This window comes from Ursus maritimus, unplaced genomic scaffold (genome assembly GCF_017311325.1).
Source record: "Ursus maritimus isolate PB19 unplaced genomic scaffold, ASM1731132v1 scaffold_8, whole genome shotgun sequence".
Classification (NCBI taxonomy): Eukaryota; Metazoa; Chordata; class Mammalia; order Carnivora; family Ursidae; genus Ursus; species Ursus maritimus.
Window position 1 is genome coordinate 19389222 of NW_024426996.1, and position 23462 is coordinate 19412683.

The following is a 23462-nucleotide window of genomic DNA, read 5'->3' on the forward strand; positions in this document are numbered from 1 at the left end:
AATCAACTTTTATGTTGCCTTTTTCTTAAATATGAATGAATAACGATCACTAGACACTTGAGAAAAATCTTGCAACAAATACATACAAAAAAATATTTATCCTGGAAGATGCGGAAGTAATTTAGGAAACAGAAAATTAGCCAACAAAACAAAAAACTCTAGTCTCCTCAGAGATCACTTAAGAACACAGTACTAGGATGAAAGTACATCAGCTAGCGTGATGTGTCTGTTCAGCCCGTTCATCCCAAATGATAAGACCATGACAGAAAAGGAATAAAAGGAATGGGTAATCAAAATTGATAAGTTAATCTCAGACACTGAGGCAATCTTAGAAACTAGAAAATACCCAACTATTTGAAAACGAACAAATTTTAGATAATTCATGGGTCAAAAAGAAATCAAAAGGGAAATCGGAAATAATTTGTACTGTATAAAAACAAATTGCATGAAAATGAAAACATGACATACCAAAATATCTGGTGGAACTAAAACAATGCTTAGAGGAACAGTACAGCTCTAAAACATCTATGTTAGAAAATAAGAAAAGTCTCAAATCAAACACCTAAACTTTCATCTTAAGAAACAAAAGAAGAACAAATTAAACCCAAAGTAAGGAGAAGAAAAGAAATAATGAAGAGCAAATATCAATGATATAAACAACACAAAATCAGTAGAGAAGCTCAACGATGGTAATAGCCAGTTCTATGAGAAGATCAATAAAATTGATAAACCTAGGCCAGACAGCTCAGGAAAAAAGAGAAGATAGAAATCACCAATATCATGAATGAAAGTGGGTATCACTATAGATCCTACAGACGTTACAATGATAAGGGAATGCTATGAATAGCTTTATACCAAGGAACAAGACAAATTATAAGGAACAACACAAAGTAGGCATTCAACAAAAGATCGCTATCCTAATTATATTTTAATTGTTAACACTGCACAAGTTGGTTAAATATGAAGAGGAATAGAGATTTCTAAAAAATGAGTGAAAGATAAACTGACCTATCTGAGATTTTTTCCCCCCAACTCTCAAGAACTAAGACAGAATACAAATGTATTTGGCCCTAATGCCAAATCAAGCAGGTATTCTTGCTATCTTGATTGTAATGAAGACATTGGTTCAAATCTAGTCCCTCCCCTTAAACCTCTCTATGAGTAAAAATAGGATGAGTAAAAATAGAGACCAGCAATGGTCAGATATGTAGAATTGGTCCAAAGAAAAGCACCTGCCAACATATGCAGTTTTTTTTCATCTACAGGAACACAACCCTTGATGGATGGAGGTGGGTGGGGGATGGTCTAAATGGGTGATGGGTATTAAGGAAGGCATTTGTTGTGATGAGCAACTGAGTGTTATATTAAGTGATAAATCACTAAATTCTACACCTGAAAGCAATTTTACCATATATGTTAACTAGAATTTAAATGAAAAATTGAAATAAAAAAAAAAAAGGAACACAATCCTGTGAAGTCCCAGCTGTAAAATATACTGTTCCCCCTGGGATGGGGGGGGGGGATGGGAACACTCAACTGCATTTCCTCTCAGCTATAACATCTAAACAGAATACTGCTTCAAAAGCTTGGCTGTCAAAAGCTCTTAATTAATTCATGGCATACTGGAGTTAAGGAGAAAAAGAGAAATCAACATGATTGCTAAATTTCCATTTGTGATCCAAACCTTGCTGAGATCATACATACCAACTTCTTGAAGTACTAAATATTCATTTGGAAAATCAAAAGAAAAATCCTTTGAATATGATGCAATATAATTTTCTCCTAATAGTACAAACATTAAATTAGAACTATTAGGTATTACAACTTTCTGCCAACTTCACCATCACATTTCGCAAATTAGATTGAGCAATAATGTTCATAAAGAGTAATGAACTGCTCATAAAGAGTAATCAGTTATATTCTTATTGCTCTGAAGATCAGCTCTGTTATTTATTATAATACAGTCAACATCTTCTCTGACAGCTAATTTTCACTAGAATCTTCTTTATGAGGACCCCTGTTAGTTTTAAGAAGTGAAACTATTTGTTGACAGAAAAGCTATTTAATTCATTCATTTCTAACAAAATATTTCATGTATTTTCCCATTGCTTGTTTTGTATCATTCACAATTTGAAAGCCATTGTGTTTGTTAACATTAGGCAGCCAGAAGTTTTTTCTTAAAATTTATGGACTTGAAGAAAAAATACTACTATAATGTTGCATCAAGGATCAAATACTCTTATGAATATACTTGGTCATTATTACACATGTCCAAATCCAAAACAATCTGTAAATGTTGCTACAATTATCTGGAGTAGATTTTATAATTTCATTAACATGAAACATTTCAAAAGTTAAAGCCCTTATGTAATTATCACAATCAGCATATCCAACAATTTTACATTTTATTGGACCCACTCTATTTTGATATTCTCTCTCCAAAATTTGTAGCAATTTTTCAATAGTTCTTAGTTAACCTTTAAGTTGCTGTGTGAAAATAAAGTATATAGAAGCAGATTTAGAGGAAGTAATAGCTTTCTTAGATGCACGCAGAGCATGAATCCATAGACTCCAATTCAACCAATGCTTTCTGTGGTTTCTTCTGGATGGAACTGGAAGCAATTGTTCCCACAAAAGGATTCTTCGGAATGATTATCCTCTATGTATTAGAGATAAACCTTACTAATTTTAAGGTTGTAGTTAAGGTTCCCTTGGCTGTAAACCAAAAGCTAGACTCTAAACAAAACAAAAAATTTACCGGAATGGTCCTGCAGTTTTTTTTTTCTTTCAATTTAACATGATGTTTTTAAGATGATCCACATTGATAATACAGAATACACCTAGTTTGTCACATTGATTGCTATATAGTGTGCCATTCTACAAATGGGCCACAACTTGTCCTGATGTTTATGAATATTTAGGTTATTTTGCTATATTCTAAGTAATGTTCCAATGCACATACTTGTAGTTACCCTCTTATACATAGGATTGTTTCTCTCAAACAGGCATCTACTAACTTAAAGATTACGCACATCTTTCTCTTTACCAGACATCATTAAACTGCTCTCTGAACTGTGCCTACCAATGTACTAAACGTTGAATCATGAACATGATTCCTTACTTCTTCACATCCTCACCTGCATTTGGCAAGATCTGTCATTTTATTTTTTCCTGATCTTGTGTATGCAAAATATAACTCATTTTAATTTTCATTTATCTGATACTAGTACAGTTGAGCATTTATCTATTCATGCTCCAGTACCATATTGTTTTAATAAGGGTGGTTTTTTAATATATGTTGTTATATGGTAAGGCTAGTTATCCACATCATTACTCTTATTTTGCAGTTTTCCCATTATTTTTAGAAATTGGAACAGGTTCACTTAATAAGATCACTAATGGCCTTAATTTTGAGATAGTTTTTCTGCAACTAAATTCTCTGCTTTGAGACTATGACATAGCAATGATATAATGTGCACATAGACACATGCTGCAGGTACCATGACCAATCGGTGTTCATCAATCATGCGTTGCTTTCCTCCTGGCACTCAGCTGGACTGTACTTCCCAGTCTTCCCAAATAAGTGTAACCATATGACTGAGCCCTGGACAGAGTACTGTAAACCAGATTTCCAGTCCTGGCCTAGAAAGAATTTTCTGAATGGTTCTCTTTTCTCTCTTCCTTGAGTGATTCTCAATAGCCAGAGCATTTTCAGAAGCTATGTAATGAAGTTAATAGAGCTTATCTACCATATAGGTCCTTGAATAAGTACATGAAACAGAAAAAGCCCTACTGTGAGTTCAACATGGACAAGCAACTGAGCTAAAGTGAGAGAGCAATAAATTTTTATTATATTAAACCATTAAGATTTGTTTTGTTTTCTTTATAGCTCATTTTCCATAATTAATACTTCATATATTATATATACATATATGTACACTCACATATATATTTATAATCCTTTATCTGAAAACTCTGGAGCTAGAATTGTTTTAAAACTCAGAATATTTTTATTTTGGTAAGGTAATATGGTAGGTATACATATATAAATCAACGTTCCCAAGTAAGCATAGGACAGCATCCAGTAACCAAACACATTAATTTTTCAGCAATGAACCAAAGGGACAGCCACACTAAATAAGATAAAATCTATACACAGTCTCATTTCAGATGAGGTTTCAATATCAAATTACTCTATTCCAAACTTTAAAAAAATCCTTTGGTTTGTGAATTTTATTTTTATTTATCTATTTTTATTTATTATTTATTTTTTATTTTTTATTTGAGAGAGAGCAAGAGAGAGTGAGTGAGAGAGAGAGAGCACAAGTGGAGTGAAGGGCAGAGGGAGAAGCAGACTCCCTGCTGAGCAGGGAGCCTGATGCGAGGCTGATCCTAGGACCCTGGGATCATGCCCTGAGCCTAAGGCAGATGCTTAACCAACTGAGCCACTCAGGCGCCCCATGGAACTTTGTGGAATTTAGACTGGTAGTTAAAGGGAGTATGGACTTAAAAGTTCACATAAACTTTATTGGAGCTTTTGCTGTGGGTAAATCAGCAGGCCTTTTACCATTTTTACCCTTATTTTTGTTTATGAATAGGAACAATGTATTCTTAGGTTATTCATACCTCTGTTAATGTCTAAACAATCCTACTACATTTCATCATTAGACAAATAGCCACGGTCACCCTGCATAAACTTTGGGAATATAATAACTCCATAATGTGACCAAACAAGTCATTTTTCAAATTTTAGTGACTTATATCAATTTTCTTCTTTTTCCTATTCCATAAGCAACCAATAACATTCAAAGAGACAAATGCCATACGATTTCACTCATATGTGGAACTTAAGAAACCAAACAAATAAAGAGGGGAAAAAAAGAGAGAGAGAGAGAGGGACAAACCAGGAAACAGACTCTTAACTACAGAGAACAAACTGATGGTTACCACAAGGAAGGTGGGGGGTGGGGAATGGGTTAAAGAGGTGATAGGGATTAAGGAGGGCACTTAAAGTGATGAGCACCCAGTGATGTACGGAAGTGCTGAACCACTACGTTGTACACCTGAAACTAATACTACAGTGTATGTTAACTGTCACTTAATTAAAAGCTTAAAAAAAGATTGCACTAAATTTGAAAATACTTAGTGTTTAGAAAGCAATAAACTATATCTCCAACCCCATGACCACAATTATTATATTCACAAACATGTCTTTCCTAAATGCATTCTGACATGATGCTGGTTCCTGAATCATGAGTAGATTCACTGGCTTGATTCTGTCCATCCATCAAAACAGCACCTATTATATGTGGGAACATGTATTAGTGAGTATAAGATTTAAATGGGAAAGCTTATTATATATGCAAAATTTCTGGACCTGGAAACCATGTTTGGACTTGTGATTATTTATAAATGAAGATGCCTCTGCAGTAAAATACATTGTATTTAGTTCAAATAACCATTCTCATTTTAGAAACAGGACACTAAAGAAGCAATTAAACCTTTATATAAAAATGATTGATAAATTTAAATACCTTAAATGAAAATATTTTTTGGCATATATACGATTACATATTGAAAGAGTGGCATTTCTTTCAAAAATGGTTAAAACTAGCCTTTTGCATCTGCAGTGGATGTTGGCAGTGTCCCGCCCAGATCCCCTTTCCCAGACTGGGGCACCCAGCTCCAGATGCTGCAGGTGTTAATGGCTAATGGTTCACACCTGTTCTCTCCTCAAAAAGGACTGCCCTTAGCTGACCTGAGCCACTTTACTCCCTCCTCCCCCCAACCCTTGCGGCAGCTGATGATTAATTGATAGAGACAGGAAGGGGGAAGGAGAGTGTATAAAACACACCCCGCCTTGCCTCAAGGCAAAACAAACTGATACAATTTACGCACCAGAGCTCCCTATGTGATCAGACTAAAACTAGATTTCCACTGACATTACATCTCTGCCTACCTTTCTCTTCTGTACTATCATCCTGCCGTCATGCCCTTAACAGGTTTCACATGAGAGAACTTTCCCACCAAACAACTTCCACTAAACTCTGCACCTTAGGCTCTACTTCTCATGAACCTGAAATATCAGGACACATATTACTTATTTAAAAAAAAAAAAAGCATATTCCTTATATTTTATTAAACACCTACTAAGTATTAGCTTATTTGTGCCTTAAATATTATATAATTTTATTCTAGAATTATCTCAGCTATATGAAAATAACAATATTTTCATATAGGAAACTCAGGCTCTGTACAGTTGAAGACCTGACGTTTAGCTTGTAATCAGTGGGAAATCCAAGAATCAAACTCAGATTAACATGCTCCATAACATCTATTCTTTCCAGAATTTCTCACTGTCTCTGTATCATATTTTTTATCTAGGAAATAAAAAATTAAAGATCTATTCAACTATACTTTTTTCAGTAAAATGTAAGTTGATGTGCATTTTATTTTCCAAACACTGATGTAATTTGTTTAAAATGAAGGTATGATTGAATGAGTCATATAGTTTCCATAAGGGTTTATTAATGGACAGGCATGGATTCAATTAAAAAGGAAATAAACATCTGTATAATACCTTCATTTTCTTAAAAGGGAACATTTTATAGAAGTTGGAAAATAGCAAGGAGGGAAAAGATCATGTCAGCACAATGTTACTGGTCATATACAACGCAATCTTATGTTTCATAGAGATTTCAACACAGGAAATGGGTATATTAGGAACTGCCTAATTCATAGGTTTTCCTTACCCACGTACAGTGGTTTCTTTGAATGACTCTGAAGGAAAAGTTGTAAGCAGTGCTTTTATACCAGCTTCAATAATGCATATTTCAAAGCCCAAACTAGTCAGCCATGTAACTGTTTACACAGTCAACATTCAGTGGGAAAATAAGTGTCAACAGGTTCCATTTTCTCAGCCTGGAACAGCATGTGACCTTTCATTACAATCCTCATGAGTCTCTGATCAGGAAGGGAATATTTTTTTGTTTTTTCCATTCAATAAATCCAAGATTCTTAGTTTACTACCATCTGAAAAAGAACAACTCACCCCACCCCGTCCCCACTCTGCCACTTAGCCACTTAAAAGAGTTACATAATCCTATTACATTAGAAAGAGAGTTGGGGGGGGGGCGTGCCTTTTCTACCTTTATGGCAAATAGCTAAGTGATTTGCACAGAGTAGACAATTAATAAAATAGACTGTGGTTTCCTATAACATAAAACAAAATCCGTAACATAGAGTATTTAATATTCTGATTTCTATAATATCTTGGTAATGACCAACAATCTTTAAACCCCTAATAAAATCTGTAAGTATCTGAATGTCTTAAGGAACCCTTTCAACCATCTTTTCTAAAGAGAGACTCAAAACCATTCAATGCTTCCCTTGAAAACTATTGCATATTTTCTACAACTTCTTTTTTATTCAGTATTGTAACTCTAGCAATGTTATAATTTTCTTTTACTGCAGAAATCACATTTGTTAAATACTTGTCATGTATCATGCAGTGTGCCAAGTATCTAATCTGCATTTTCTTTTCAATAATCAATATTATAATGAGGGTATTCTTTTAAGCCCTATAAGACAGAGCAAGGCATTGTGGCTTGGAAAAGTCAGCACAGACCTTTTGTGATCTGTAATACTGGGTAAGCAGTAAATCTAGAACTTGAGTCTAGTTACTATCCACCTCCAACTTCTACGCTCTTCTCCACTGAAATACAGTAAATCATCTAATGCCAGGATTATACTTCTCTTCCCATTAATAAAATTATCACCAACTGCTCACACCCTATTGAATCTCCCAAGTAGAAACACGAGAATAGTACTCAACTCCCATTTCCTAAATCAAAACGAATAAGATGGTTTGTAGTTATCTCCAAAATTACCAAACTCTATCTTTTCCCACCATTCATCCTGTCATTTTTTTTATCTCCATCTTTTATTATCTATTCTCTAAAATGTTACAATGGCCTTTCAGTTGGCTTCCCTGTCTCATATCTCATTCCCCTTCTTACAGAGTTATGTATCCCCCCACAGTGCTGCCAGTGTATTCTTAAAATGCATGTCTGATCACATCGACCATTTGTCTAAGTTCTTTGACAGTTACTCATCCCCTTCCAGGCACTGTCTCATGTTACTGAACACAACACAACAGAACCCTCTCAGATGGCTGTTGCCTACTTCTTTGGGTTCCCTGCTCCCCCCCCCCCATTTATTTGAGACATATTTGAGAATTCACTGCACTTGGTGACCCACTGGATGTGAGATCTGAGGAGCGGAGGAGGAAAAGAAAATTAATCTCGATGCATATATAAACTTAAGTATCTGAGGTATAGCAACGTGGAGATAAACACTGGAGTAAATTTTAGGAGATCTTTTTTTCTCCAGTTACCTACTTAACATTTCAACAACTTCTTTTGCCAAGACAACTTAAACTCAATATATCCACAATCAGATCCATGATCTCTCTGTGTCCCTCTCCTGATCTTTGAAGGCACCATGTCTCAAAGAGTCGCAGCAACATCTATCCAGCTGTGGAGGCCAGTTATCCATGTCTACTACCATAGTTTCAACCCTGGTCTTGGCTATATCCCGTCACCACATCCTGCCTAGTTTACCTTGTAAATAGCTGTCAAATCAGTTCTCTTCATTTCCCTATCATCTTCCAGATCCAAGCTATTATTTTATCTTCTCTAATCTGATCTTGCATGTATTGGGATCTATTTTATCCTCTCTAGTTTATTCTCTATCCTGAAGATGTCCTATTTTTTTTTTCTGTCTGAAAATCTGATTATAACATCTCCTGACCATTTATACATAATCAGAACTTGTTGTGTTGTTCCTTCATAGCGCCTGTCACAGTTGTAACTCTGCTTTATTTGTATGCTTACTTGATTATTCACTTTCTTCCCCAAGCAACTCTCAGATCCATAAGGCACTTGAAATCCACTGTATCCCCAGAAGCTAGTACAATGCCTAGTATAGAATAGCTATCACCATTTAATGAATATTTGAATAAATTAATTAATAGATAACAGCAAAGACCTACGCCTCTGATTTGGTAGCAAGAAACATATTCAGTGGATTCATGGTTCTGGATATACAGGGGCTGGATCATTCCAAGGAAAAATGTGTATAGTGGAAAGGATGTAGGTTCAAGGAGAGGTATCAGGTGGTCAGTCCAAGAAAGAGAATGAAATCTAAAGTAAGAAAACTATAAGGTAATTATGTCATAGACACCAAGATAGGAGAGAAACATTGATCAACTGTAAATAGCTCCGAGTGATCAATTAAGAAACTGAAAACTATTGTTTCACAATAACCCATTTTACCTCTTTATTCTAATATCTACCTAGTCTTCTTTTCATACGATCATCACATTTTTGACCTTTACAATTTTCTTTAGTCTCTATCATATACATGAAATGCTCTCAAGACATTCCATCTTCATTCAAACACCCTCTGTAATTTACCATTTCTAATAAGGTATTTTTGGACATTGCAAGAAAAAAATACCCTTAATCTCAACTTGATTTAAATATTTAATATATTTAACACTCTTGCTGATTTTTCTGAGAAAATGACTTTTCAATATCACACAAGGTGCTTAGTTCTTTGAATTTTTAAGTTTTTTATTTAAATTCCAGTTAGTTAACATACAGTATAATATTAGTTTCAGGTATACAATATAATGATTCAACACTTCCACACAACATCCGATGCTATCAAATGAACTCCTTAATCCCCACCATCTATTTAGCCCACCCCCTTCCTTCTGGTAACCATCAGTTTTTTCTCTATAGTTAAGAATCTATTTCTTGGTTTGCCTCTCTCTTTTTCCTCTTGCTCTTGTTTCTTAAATTCCACATATGAGTGCAATCATATGGTGTTTGTCTTTCTCTGACTTATTTTGCCTAGTATACTATTCTCCAGTTCCAATTGTCATTGCAAATGGCAAGATTTCATCTTTTCTTATGACTGAGTAGTATTCGTGTGTGTGTGTGTGTGTGTGTGTGTGTGTGTGTGTGTATCACTTCTCATCCTTTCATCAGTCAACGGATGCTTGAGATATTTCCATAATTTGGCTATTGTAGATAATGCTGCTATAAACATCAGAGTACATATCTCCCTTTCAGTTAGTATATTTGTATTCTTTGGGTAAATACCTAGTAGTGCAATTGCTGGATCATAGGGTAGTTCTATTTTTAATTTTTTGAGAAATCTCCATACTGTTTTGCAGAGTGGCTGCATCAGTTTGCATTCCCACCAACAGTGCAGGAGGGTTACCCTTTCTCCACATCCTCACCAACACCTGTTGTTTCTTGTGTTCTTGATTTTAGCTGTTCTGACAGGTGTGAAATGATACCTCACTGTAGTTTTGATTTGTATTTCCCTGAAAATGAATGATGTCGAGCATCTTTTCATGTGTCTGTTGGCCATCTGTATGTCTTTGGAAAAAATGTCTACTCATGTCTTCTGCCCATTTTTTAATTAGATCATTCATTTTTAGGGTGTTGAGTTTTAGAAATTCTTCATATATTTTGGATACTAACCCTTTATTAGATATGTCATTTACAAATATCCCCTCCCATTCCATAGGCTGCCTTTTAGTTTTGTTGTTTCCTTCACTGTACAGAAGCTTTTTATTTTGATCTAGTCCCAATAGTTTACCTTTGCTTTTGTTTCCCTTGCATTGGGAAATGTATCTAGAAAGAAGCTGCTCTGGCTGATGTCAAAGAAGTTACTGCCTGTGTTCTCTTCTAGGATTTTTATGGTTTCAGGTCTCACATCTAAGTCTTTAATCCCCTTTGAATTTATTTTTGTGTATGGTGTGTGAAAGTGGTCCAGTTTCATTCTTTTGCATGTTGCTGTCCAGTTTTCTTAACACCATTTGTTGAAGAGACTGTCTTTTTCCTGTTGGATATTCTTCCTTGCTTTGTGGAAGGTTAATTGACCATATTGTTGTGCAGGTTCATTTCTGGGTTCTCTTTCCTGTTCCATTGATCTGTATGTTTATTTTTGTGCCAGTACCATACTATTTTGATAACTACAGCTTTACAATATAACTTGAAGTCCAGAATTGTGATGCCTCCAACTTTGCTCTTCTTTTACAAGGTTGCTTTGGCTATTCAGGATCTTTTGTGGCTCCCTACAAATTTTAGGATTGTTTGTTCTAAACAGCTCTGTGAAAATGCTGGTGGCATTTTGATAGGGATCACATTAAATGTGTAGATTGCTTTGGGTAGTATAAACATTTTAACAATATTTGTTCTTCCAATCCATGAGCATGGAATGTCTTTCCATTTTTTGTATCCTTTCCAATTTCTTTCATCAGTGTTTTATACTTTTCAGAGTAAAGGTCTTTCATCTCTTTGGTTAGGTTTATATCTAGGCATCTTACTGTTATGGGTGCAATTGTAAACGGGGTTGACTCTTAATTTCTCTTTCTGCTGCTTCAGTATCATTGTATAGAAATACAACAGATTTCTATGCATTGATTTTTGTATCCGGCAACGTTATTGAATTTATCTATCAGTTCTAGCAGTTTTTTGGTGGAGTCTTTCAGGTTTTCCCTATTTAGCATCATGTCATAGAGGGAACATACCTCAACATAATACAGGCCATATGAAAAACCCACAGCCAGTATCATCCTAAATGAAAAACTGAGAGCTTTTCCTCTATGGTCAGGAATGAGACAGGGATGTCCACTCTCACCACTTTTATTTAACACAGTACTGGAAGTCCTAGCCTCAGCAATCAGACAACAAAAAGAAATAAAAGGCATCTAAATTAGCAAGGAAGAAGTAAAACCTTCACTATTTGCAGAAGTCATGACACTATATATAGGAAACCCAAAAGACCACCAAAAATCCATAAATTTTTTATGTCCACTACACATCAATGTGATTTGCTTCTGAGTTAATGGATATCTAGGACCACACTTGCTTAATTTTTTTCCAAGCACCTGGCATAAACATACACTTAATGAATGCCTCACTGTAGTGTGGTGTTCAAAGCTTCACGACATAAGCAATCAGAAAAATAGACTTTCTCAGGAAACAATAAATCTGCTTATAAATGAGAAGGAAATGGTTAATCATTTTAGTTTTTAAAGAATTTTAAAATCTGAAATATATGAATCATAAGGTAGAAATATTTTCATACATGCATGGTAGATATTTAAAATTAAATAGTTATATTAGCAGGAAAGCATACTCATAGATATGTATCTGTCATATGAAGCACTACACAATTAATAAAAATCCTTTTAACATTTTTATACATGAATTACACATAAGTCTCAACGTTTTGTCTAAACTAAGTGCACAGAACACCACAGTAACTTAAAACAAGAGTATTTTGGGAAAAAATGTAAAGAAAGGAATGTGTATGTTTTGTATAATATGCTTATATATGTGTGTGTATATATGCATATACATATATTATACATACTTATATGAAATATATATTATGTATGAAATTCAGAGGCATTCATAAAATAATATTGATTCTTGAATTAAATCAAGTTACCTCCAGCTTAATACAAGCTTTTTTAAAAAAGGATTTATCTAAACAATATCTATAAACTTTCAATTGTCATAAAACCCTGTTCCCTCCCAGGGCATAGCCCTAAGACTACATGCCTAAGCAGCAGGTTTATAGAAATGTTATGAATATATATAATAAGCAAGTAATTCTATAACTTAAGCATTGAGGTATTGGGGTGGGGGCCCACTGGGAAGTGGGGACAGACAGGAGTGCTGTTTTCCCAAGCTCTAGGCTCTTTGGCAGAGAAAATTCAAGGCCTAAATGGAGAAAACTAGTAAATCAATTTGCAATTAGTTGACCAGAGGGAGAAAGAGGACACCCAGAACAAGATTCAATTACACTAAATAGCATTTGAAACCTGGGATCACCCAACTTAAAAATAAAATAAAAAGTTGTGCGTGTGGGAACGTAAATCCAATCTTCTTCTAATTTCCTAGCTACATTTAAAGAAAATTACCTAGGAAAATTGCTATGGAATTAGTCCTTCAAGCCTTATTAGGCCACACAGATTAACTATGTCAGTTCTAAAACTATATCATAATTTTTCCAGCATGTACATTCATTAAGATGAAACAAAAAGAGAAGCAAATGAGCCTCTGGGTTGAAATTCTCCATTTATTTTGCACTCACTATGTAGAGAAATGGTAATACTTAGGAAATTGTCATTTCCCTTAGAGAGTTCAGACCTCATAAAGTTCACATATAATTTCTGTTGACAGCAAATTAATATAGACTCAAATCTCATGAATATTGTATACTTTATAGGACGACTTTTTAAAAAATGCATCCATTTACTAAATGGCTTTTAAGTAAGCTTATGATCCTCATAATTAGATCTGTCTAAAATATGTTTATTCCCTTTTAAATAGTTTTCTATAAAACCATTTGGAGTCTGCTTTAAGACCAGACTAGGAAACAGAAAATTAAACCTTAAATGCTGCCCTTGATACAATGATACATATTCTGCTGATTATTACAATATCACAAATTCAAAGGCCCAAATAAATGAATGACCATGTTATTTTCAGAGTCAGCAAAGCTATGAGTCTGATAAGATTCCAGTTTCCAAATCAGTGACCACCTACCCAACATTCAACATTAACTATTTAGTATACTCAGTAAAAGTTAAATTTAGGACCTTCTCTAGGGAAAAACAAATCCATAATGATGAATTTAAAGATCATTCAGAGCAACAATGCCGAGAAAACAGATGCACTCATAGCAGCACTCGCTCATCATTCCAAACCCAAATTCACCAACCTACTTAGCAGATGTGCCTACAGACTCTTTCTTCCTTCTCGCTATAACTTTAAGGGTGGCTTCTGCCCCTCTCAAAGGCAAACCCTTTCCTAGTGTTCTGGATTCCATCTTTCTTTTAAGGACTTCTTTCCAGCAATTATTTTCTTTCTCCCCGTGCCATCAGTAGCTACCTCTGTACTTACTTGATCATTCCCATTAACATAAAACACGGGTTAACATTATCTGTCTTAAATTAAAACATCACAAAACAAACTTCCTGGACTCCAGGCCCTACTACTCCAGCTGTCACTCAATGTCTACACTATGATTCACTGCAAAAATCCTCAAAAAACAGTTGTTTCTCATTTTCATTTACATACTTTTTCTTTTTTCTACCTACTCCAATGAGACATTTGCCCATACCCCTCATTGAAACAGCCCTCACCAATGTAACAATGACATTTACCTAGAAAAACAATGTCAAACTTTTAATCATGTGTTGTGGGTTGAATTACGCTCCCCCCAAAAGATATGTTGAGGATTTAACCCTTGGTACCTAAGAATATGACCTTATTTGGAAACAAGGTTTTTGCAGATGTAATAAAACTAAGATTAGGCCATACTCAGTTGGGGAAGAGGAGCCAATATGATTGGTGTTGTTATAAGAACAGAAGACAGAAACACGGGTACAGAGGGAGAATCCATGTGATGATGGAAGCATAGATTAGAGTGATATGTCTGTCTATAAACCAAAGAACACCAGTGATTTCCAGAAACACCAGAAGCTAAGGGAAAGGCATAGAAGAGATTCTCCTGTAGATCTTTTAGAGAGAACAGGGTTCTGCCAACAACTTAATTTCAGACTTCTGGTTTCCAGAACTGTGAAAAACTAAGTTTCTGTTGTTTTAAGCCCCCAGTCTGTAGTCATTTGTTATGGCAGCCAGGGGGAAACTAATGCATCATCTTACTTAACCTCTCAACAACATTTGACATGGTGAGCATTCTTTCCTTTGAAATTGTTTCTTCTTCCATGTTTCAACATGGCTCCCACCTGACTTTTCTCCTACTTGCTACTTCTCAGTATCAGTTACTGGCTCTTTCACACATTCTAGATCTCTAAATGTTGGGGTAACCTAAAGACCCATCATAGGACTTCACTCTTTTTACCTACACTCTCTACCTAATAAATATTTGCAAACCTATGACTTTGCATACCTCTTGGATATTGGTATCTCTCAGATTTATATTCTAACCAAGATGTCTCCCTTACGTTCCAAAGCAATATATGTAAAAGACAATCAACTTCTCCACTTGAGTATCTAATAGGTGTCACAAAATTAATACTGCACAGCAGTATTTCACAGCACAATTTCATTATTGATTCCTGAAATCAGCATTCAAGAGTTCTCCTGTCACAGTGAGTAGCACCAACATCTACCACTTGTTCAAGCCAAAAACTGAGTAGTCATCGTACTTCCTCTCTTTAATAGTCCACATCAAATACATCAATGAGTCCTGTCTGTTCTGTGTCCAAAACACAGACATGATTCAGTTAACTTCCCTCCCTTTCTACCAGTACTACCCTGTTCTAAGAGTTTCATCTCTTGCTGGTTGATTACAAAAGTTCCCTATTACCTCTTTGCCTCTCTCTAGGCCTCCTTCCCACATCTTCCATCCTTCACAGAAGCAGTGAGATCAATCTTTCTAAAGTGTAAACAAGATTAGGTCACTTCTCTATTTAAGTTGTCCATTGACTTTCTAGTTTAAAAGCAGAAGAATATAAAAATTAAAATTAAAGAATAAAATCAAAATTCCTTAAAATCTCTATGATCTGGGTGCTGATTTCCTCTCTGAGCTCACCTGTCTCTATAATCCCTTTCAGTAAATATATTTCAGCCATTCTGGTCTTCTTACCATCTCTTGACTATGTCATGACTGCTATTATCTCAGCTTTTAATAGGCTATTCCTTTTTCTTAATATGTCTCTCTCTCTCAACTCCTTTTCTATTTGGGGTGTCTCTCCCTTCAAATTCTGTGGTTATTTTCTTCACGTCATGGAAGTGCCAACAGATGTCGCCTCTCAAAGTGATTTTCCTGTATACCTTAGATAAATCAACCAACCACTCTATCTCTTTCTACTTGATTTTCTATGTTTATGTCCTCCATAATACCTATCCAGAGATGAAATTAATTTTCCACTTTTATTTTGCTTACTTATTTCCTATCTCCCTCTCTAAAATATAAACCCTTTAGGGTCCTGGATTTTGTAGTACCCCAGGGTCCCAGGGAGTAGAACAGTTTCAGGCGTGAGCAACTGCACAAGAAAAAGTATTGAGTGATTGGCAAGTGGATGGGAGCTGGGTAAGAGAATACATAGCTGTATCATTTCGGAGACTATTACGGTAATTTCCTTAAGATTATAATATTCCAAATCTAAGTAAATGATAGTTGGGATGGTGAAAGTGAAGCAATTTGACTTATATTTAGAAGAAATTAGTGGTTCATTCAACATGAGTGAGAGAGAGTAGGAAGTCTGCAGTAACTGACATGTTTCTATCTAGGTAAATGAGTGGACGAGTCTGTCACTCGTTGTTAAAGGAAATACCAACAGGAGAGAAAGACTTAAAAAGATATTTTTGAGAGGAAGTATACCACTGTGGTTAAAAATGTGGGTTTAGGGTCTCTAAAGCTATTCGTGTTAGTTGGTTCTACGGTCTAATCATGGGCCATTTTTTTCAACCTTATGGAATCAGATTTCCATTTTTACTATAAATGGAGTTTGTTCTTCTCAAGTATATTTTTAAATTTATATGAATACTTTCTTAATCCTTATCTTGTTTGATCACTAATGATCATTTGTTCCTTCCTGAAAGTCCTTATCGGGGATTCCTATGACATCCCATTTTTTTGCCTTTATTCCCACCTTTTTAGCTGCTCTTACTATTATGAGTCAGATAAATTTCAAACTTTCCTGTTGTAATTTAGAAGGCCCTTCAGAGTCTAGTCTCTATCCATATTTCCAACTTCACTTCTTATATCTCACTTGTCTACCTCTTCCAAGAAGTATTCCCTGATTTCAAGTCCAGATTAATCCTATTAAATTATCTAACCAAAGTATGAATTTTTCTATGAAGTATATTGAGGATTTTGTCTGCGTGTGAAATTTTCAAGGCCCTGACAGAAAAATTCCAGCTATTTTTTGAGAAAACTTTGGTAAAATAGACCTCCTTATACACATATTTTTCTGTTGCTGTAAATTTTTCATCACACTACTTCTGATTATTTTTCTGTATGTCACTTATTACAGTTTGAGCATGAGTATTTGCCTTTTTTTATCCTTGACTTGGAACATTCTAAAACCTACAGAAGACTGTTACCACTAATACTATATTAACAAAAGGTAAAAGTAAATATGTATTCCAAATAACACTAAAAACTACATATTGACCTAGTCCACATTTTAATAAAGACCGTATTCTCTTTGGATGGTTAAAAAATTATGTCTCTCCATTCTGTGGTTTCTATCACATCTCCCAAAGTAGGATTACAAGGCAAGCTACAGGACTATCTTCTGAAAGTACCAGGGAATCAGGTAGGCACAGGGCAAAACTTAGGGGTCAGTGGATGATGTGACTTGGAGGAGTGTACTAGGAGGCTGAGCTGAAAAGCAGCAGCAAGTTTCAACTGAGACTAGCACAATGTTGGAGATGACAACCAGTCTACCAATGCATTTTCTCTACAATAGTTGTATGGAATCATTGTTTTTCACCATGGGGGTTCTTCTATAGATGTAAGTGGGAATAAACCTTTTTCTACATAATGTGTATAACATATAAGACAAAGAGCCATATTGTATCCCTCATGAATTACTTCTCAGGGAAGATGTTAAAACATGTATTTTTAATACCGACTGTCCCTTTAATGTATACATTTTTAGCTGGTGGATGAAATGTACTCACGCTCACTTTTCCATTGCGATTGTCTTCTTCTCTCACTGCCAGAGCCTTCAGAAAATTATCTTGCAGGTCTTTACCAGCACTTGTTAATGTCCTATAAAAAAGCAGGTCTTTAGTTATAATACATTAGAAAACAAATATACGAAAAACATTCAGGGGTTAAAAACCACGCTTCTTGTAACACAAAAACTATATACACAATCATTATAAATCATACACAATTATTATAATTTACTACATCCCTCAACCTTAATTTTATGCAGTTATAGAATCTGTAATTATGAATAATTAGAATCAGGTCTATAAATAACATACATGCCTATATCAATACTCAAGCCAGATACAGTTAATTTCATTTACATGTCTGTTTTATTCTTTTTATCACACATGCAAATTAATTTATACTTCTCACTACCCACAATAATCTTAGATTGCTTATGATTTAAGTACAATTTATTTATAAGAAAATTAAAATACTAGCAATTCCCTTATTGGCACACAGCATTAATCTTACCTTTATGAGGATATAAAAAAAGGTAAAAAAGGAAAGGAACTAGGTTGAGTCATCTCCGTTAGAGAAAAAGAAACATTAAGAATACAGGGCGCCTGCCTGGATCAGCTGGAGGAGCATGAGGCTCTTGCTCGCAGGGCTGTGAGTCTGAACGCCCTGTTGGGTAAAGAGATGACTTTAAAAAAAGTAAAATCTTTAAGAAAAAAAAGAATTCAAGGGAGGTTATAAAATAAGTTCTGGAGTTGACTATTATACTGACAATACATTAAGATCACACTGTTCCTCTTTTTTTACTATCATTCAAGTCTTACATACATAGAGGTATATCATTTCCTATAACCTCTATGAGAAGATAAAAGTATTTTTGTTATACAAACTGGGAACAGAGAGCATAAGGCCTAGAACTCCTAAGCTATATGCAGCAGAGTCAAAAAGTTATATAAATAATCAATTATTATACCATGCTACATCTGAGAACCGGAAACTTCTCAGCAAGGGGAATATTGGGCAAGAAAGTTAATGCAGTGTGTGGTAAGGAATTCTTGAATCGTTAACATGCATTACTCTTACTTAACTAGATTTATTTAATAGTCAGTGACCTGAGAAACCTCGCTTAAATAAATATCACAAAAGGAGTCACTTCCTCAAGAAGTGAAGTAGGTCTGTTACAAAACATTAGGGTTATAAGTTTTATAAAGGCAAATACTCCATCTTTGTTGTTTACACTCCACTACACTCTCAAAATGGGGTAAAAGTTATGTGGACGAGTTAATTTTTACCAATCATGTTTAATCACTAGCTAAAGGCATTTATATAATCCTACATGAATGAGTCTAAATATATTCTTAGTCCTCAAAATTAGACTTCTGGTTTTATGATTTAATTATGTTGTTTGCGTCATCACACATACTCATATTACTAGATTAACACTCAAAGAGAGTAAATAACAAAAGAGGAAAAATGGAAACCTGTTAAAATAGAAATATTTCCATGAGTTATTTTCTTAAGAGGTCACTTATTTTAAAGATTACAAAGTCTTTCAGTAAATATTCACAAGTTATTAAGCATCTCAGAATTTTAAATGTTAAATTAGGAGTTTTCTAATAGGCAAGGTTTGGATAATCACTGAGATGTGTTCTAATAAGCAGTTTCTAAATAAACGCTAAATCAAACTTGAGATTAAATTGGTCTTAATAGCAATACTTTTTTATCTACTGGGCAGTCTTTGTACTAGTCTCTATGCTAGGTATTTTGCAAATACTTTCAATTATCTTCAAATCAAGCCCTAAGGGAGGATATGTTTATTTCGACTCTAAAGATGATAATCAGTTGGCATTCAGTTTTTAACTTAAATATCACTAACCCCAAGGCTTTATTTTACTATACTGAAGCCTCACAATATATCAAAACATCATTTGATGCCATAGTATTTTTACAGAAAACAATGACAATTCACTGGTAAGAGGAAACCTTAAAGTAACAGGAGTGGGGGTAGAGTGAGGTATGCAGCCTTTATCAGGAGGTGCCCCTAGGAGTTATCAGAGGCTGGTGGTCTTGAAACCTCTGTGGAAAGCTAATCACCCGTAATCATCACTCCAATCTAGCCTAGAATTCTGATACGTAGGTTTGATTTCTAGCCAGTGAAATCGGGCATAGCCTACATTTAGTAATTCTAGAATTTATATTCAATTCATCTGCACTTGTGTGAATATGTAATTCAGCTTCTCTGTGCCTCGATTACTTTGAAATGATGTTTTTGTCTATTCACTTAAGAAAAATTTAGTGGAGAGTATAGTAAAATGTAGTGGATGAGTAAAAGTTTATTGTAAAACTTCTACAATATTATCCTCCTAGGAAATAAGCACACATATATGAAAAAGCAGTTGTCAGAAATAGCTTTATTTTCCAAGGATAAGCTTACTGACAAAACTATATGCATGTATTTGTGTGATCTCAAATAATATAAATTTTATTTTTTTGAGGCCAATATGGAAATTATTTGCAAACTTGATTTTAAAATTATGATTTTATTTATCACAATGTGTGGATTTTTAGACAATTTATTTGAGTATTAAATATGGGAGATATATTTCTATTGTACTTTGATGTAGGGCACCTGTTGCTTTGTCTAGTACATTTTCTCCAGGACCATATAACACCTGTTTTACTTTGTACTTTATATAAATTAGGAGGGAAAAAAATCCTGCCTCTCCTCAAATAGTATTTTATAAATTTCTCTAACATTGGTAAACATCTTCACATTCCTCCTTCCAGTGTATTATTGTATATTTGCTCTGTAAAATCAATCTGGGTTTGCTATAACAAAATACTATAGATTGGGGGGTCTTAAACAATCGAAATTTATTTTCTCACATATCTGGAAGCTGGAAGTCCAAGGACAGTACCAGCGTGGTCTGCTCCTAGTAACTGCTCTCTTCTCTTAAGCAACTCACTATGCTTGTACTAGTATCTCACTGTGCTTTTAATTTGCATTTCTCTGATTACTTTTGTTTTCTCATATACGTACTTTTCTAACCTGTATGTTCCTCAAAAGCTACATGGATACCACAAATTGTATAAAAGGAATAAAAGCAACCAGTGAACAGTTTCAAGTTCTTTCCTTTGAACATTAATTCAATAGGAGAATCTATCTTTAATATCTAAGGGATTATTTTTTAAATATCTAAGAGGGAAAAATAGTGGAGTTAAATCCAATGTGTGGTTTTGACTCTCCTGTATTTTCTTGTAAACTATTCTTGGTGGCTTGCTTTCTTTTTCTTTCTTTCTTTCTTTCTTTCTTTCTTTCTTTCTTTCTTTCTTTCTTTCTTTCCTTCCTTCCTTCCTTCCTTCCTTCCTTCCTTCCTTTTTTAATTTAATTGAAACAATGTTCCTTAGGAATTAGGTTGATCAGGATCATATTTAGAAAGACTTATGGTTTAGGAACTTTTACACAACATACTGTGATTTCCATGACATTTCCAGGAGGTCATCATTTTGTATTCTAATCACTTTCAGAAAAGAAAAAGACTTCTTGAGAAATGAGATTCGTTTATTGATAGGGAGGAATGAGAATCAAATTTTCATTAAGATAAATGGCACCACTTCCCCCCTGCCCCTTTTCTATGAGGAAGGGTTTATAAATTACCAAATGTACAGTAAAGCTATCATCTCTGGAAAGAGCCTCAACTGTTCGAAGCACACAGAAGAAAAACGAGAAGTGCTAACATGCACACTAGACAGCTGTTCCTTTTCATCTTCTATTTTGAAAAAAACCCAAGTGGGAGCCCTGAAATCTGTGGTATCATCCATCAGTCAAACTCTACTCCCCCCTGGATGAAAAGTTGTGCTTTTCTTTGAAGGGACAAAATGACCTGGCTTCTGTCTGAGAAAGTGTCCCCGAACTCCTCTTTTTTGGTACCTATGGAAAAATTCTCTAGTTAATTCCTAAACATGGTAAGTTAAGATGTTCTCACACTGTAAGGGGGACCCAAAAAAAAAAATGTTGCTGAGAGAGGAAATAAACGTTCTAAATTTGATTTTATTCTGAAAACACATTCAAATACAACCTTATTTTTACTCTTTTGGGAGGCATCTAAGTCTTTTACCTGATATTCCTGATCTTCTGGTTATATAGTGAAAGCCAATGAGAAAACAGAAAGCAAAGAAAGCAAGCTTTTCCTTGATATGCCTGCCTCCAGACACCTCTCTACCTGTGGGAATCAGCCTCATCCCTCCATAGAACACTGAGGAGAAAATAGGCCTTAGAAAGATGAAGGCCTTCGGGCTTAGCATCTTTAATCTTTAGGCTGTCATGCCTAATCTCTATGTGTGTGGCTCTAGTTCATATATTTGAAAGATTCTATATAAGGAGATGAAGAATTTGACATCCTGGAATTCCAGGGGGCAGCTTCTCACCAGCGAAAAGCAGTCAAAACAGAAGCCCATACTGCATTTTTCAACAACTGCACAAGATGGCAGGGACTGTCACACATGAGGGTGGTGGGTTCACAGCAGAAGAGTAGACAGATGAAGGGAGGGCTGTAGGGAAGAAGAGATGTATCAATGCGAGACTGGCGAGAAAGATACCTGAAGAAGACTGTTAGAAAGGCTTGCTGCATTACCCTCTCTGTATAAACCCCTGTGTTACTCCTTTAATAAAACTGGCAGCATGAAGAGGTTAAGTCTGACCTCTAGTGACAAGGAGAGTTTAGAAAAGATGAGGCAAAATTAAAATGAGAGACAGACAGAGACACAGACAGAGACACAGACAGAGACAGAGACAGGGGAGGCAGGAGGGGTGGTTGGAAGCATCCCAGACGGCAGTGCCATCTAAGGAAGATTGAGCAAAGCCACGTCCTTGAACCAAAGTCAGTCAATAAAGATTCACAGGTCCACCTTAATATCCCTGTCACACTCAGTCATTGAGGGAGAGCAGCCCATGGGAGGTGTGGTCTTGGCGCAAATGCACAACAGGTTTCAAAGAGCGGCATCTGAAGGGACCCTCAGTTAACGACACTCTCTATATAAGACATATTCTCATCACCACCATGATCTTTCATCCAAACCAAAAAATCCTGACGTTCAAAAACACCAACATAATAACTCATTTGTTTTATCACAAATATAGTCTCAAAATAAAATTGCCGATATTATCGTCACCAATATGCTTCTCGAAAACACTTTAAGACTTTTTGCAGATCTTTTTCTCCTTAATATATATACCTCTAGGGATGAATGGCCTGATTACTGTGCTTTAAGACACTTCACTTGGTCAATGTTCTTTCTTTATGCTATGATACTAGCTAGAGACACAACTAGGTTCATTTGTTGGTTTTATTTCAATTTGCAAGATATTTCAAACTTTGCCTTATAGTTATATTAAAAATATGCATAGAATTCTAAAATTAAATCTATACTTTAGAAATTTAGAAAAGTCTAGTTTTCATCTCCCCCAGTTTCATCTACCCTATTCCATTCTCTCCCTTCTATATAGAGCATCATTTTATTTTTAATTCAAGTTAGTTAACAGATAGTATTATATTAGTTTCAGGTGTACAATATATTGATTTAACACTGCATACATCAGCCAGTGCTCATCACAAATGGACTCCTTAATCGCCATCACCTACTTCACCCATCCCCTCCACCTACCGGGTGACCATCAGTTTGTTCTCTGTGGTTAAGAGTCTGTTTCTGGATTTGTC

At 35.1% G+C, this 23462-nt stretch overlaps 1 protein-coding gene across 2 annotated transcripts in view; it reads right to left on the minus strand.

Annotated features, from left to right (window-relative positions):
• CFAP299 (cilia and flagella associated protein 299) overlaps positions 1-23462 on the minus strand; it is a 596514-nt gene that overhangs the window by 317046 nt on the left and 256006 nt on the right. For both annotated transcript variants that reach the window (XM_008693276.1, XM_008693275.1), the window contains exon 3: positions 17751-17841. In XM_008693276.1, the coding sequence (XP_008691498.1) occupies positions 17751-17841 (91 nt within the window). The remainder of the gene's footprint in view (positions 1-17750; positions 17842-23462) is intronic.